At 70.8% G+C, this 401-nt stretch overlaps 1 protein-coding gene across 1 annotated transcript in view; it reads left to right on the top strand.

Moving 5' to 3' along the window:
* The first annotated feature begins 240 nt into the window (after nucleotides 1-240).
* Nucleotides 241-401, top strand: part of NSF (N-ethylmaleimide sensitive factor, vesicle fusing ATPase) — a 177,736-nt gene continuing 177,575 nt past the window's right edge. The window contains exon 1 of the mRNA XM_032806572.2: nucleotides 241-332. Coding sequence (XP_032662463.2) covers nucleotides 256-332 — 77 coding nt within the window. The 5' untranslated portion in view covers nucleotides 241-255. The remainder of the gene's footprint in view (nucleotides 333-401) is intronic.

Here is a 401-nt window from a genome sequence, read left to right as displayed (position 1 = left end):
TGCTGGACCCAGCCCCTGAGGCTGCTTCGAAAACCATCTACACTGCCAAGTCCTGGGGCTGCAGAGCCCAGCTTGCCACACACCTGCCCAGACTCAGACCCACTCTGCAGGCCTTGGCCTGGTGACGTCACGTTGTTGGAATGATGTCATGGCGTGGTGACGTCACCCGCGGAGCCTGGGGCGCGCAGCGCTGCCCTCTGCCGGGGGATCGGCGGCGCGTCGCTCCGAACGCGGTGCAGCAGGGCCGCAGTGCGCATGCGCAGCCGCCTTACCCGCTGGCATTCGCCTGGCGGGCGGTGTCTGCAGGGAGCCGCGGCGAGATGGCGGGGCGGGTGAGTGCGCGTGAGGGGCGTCCCCCGAGCCCCGGTTCCGGGTCCTCCCCCCGCCTGGCGTGTCCCCTC

The sequence above is a fragment of the Chelonoidis abingdonii genome, chromosome 21, assembly GCF_003597395.2.
Source record: "Chelonoidis abingdonii isolate Lonesome George chromosome 21, CheloAbing_2.0, whole genome shotgun sequence".
In the NCBI taxonomy this organism is placed as follows: domain Eukaryota; kingdom Metazoa; phylum Chordata; order Testudines; family Testudinidae; genus Chelonoidis; species Chelonoidis abingdonii.
This window is presented reverse-complemented; position numbering and strand designations above follow the sequence as displayed.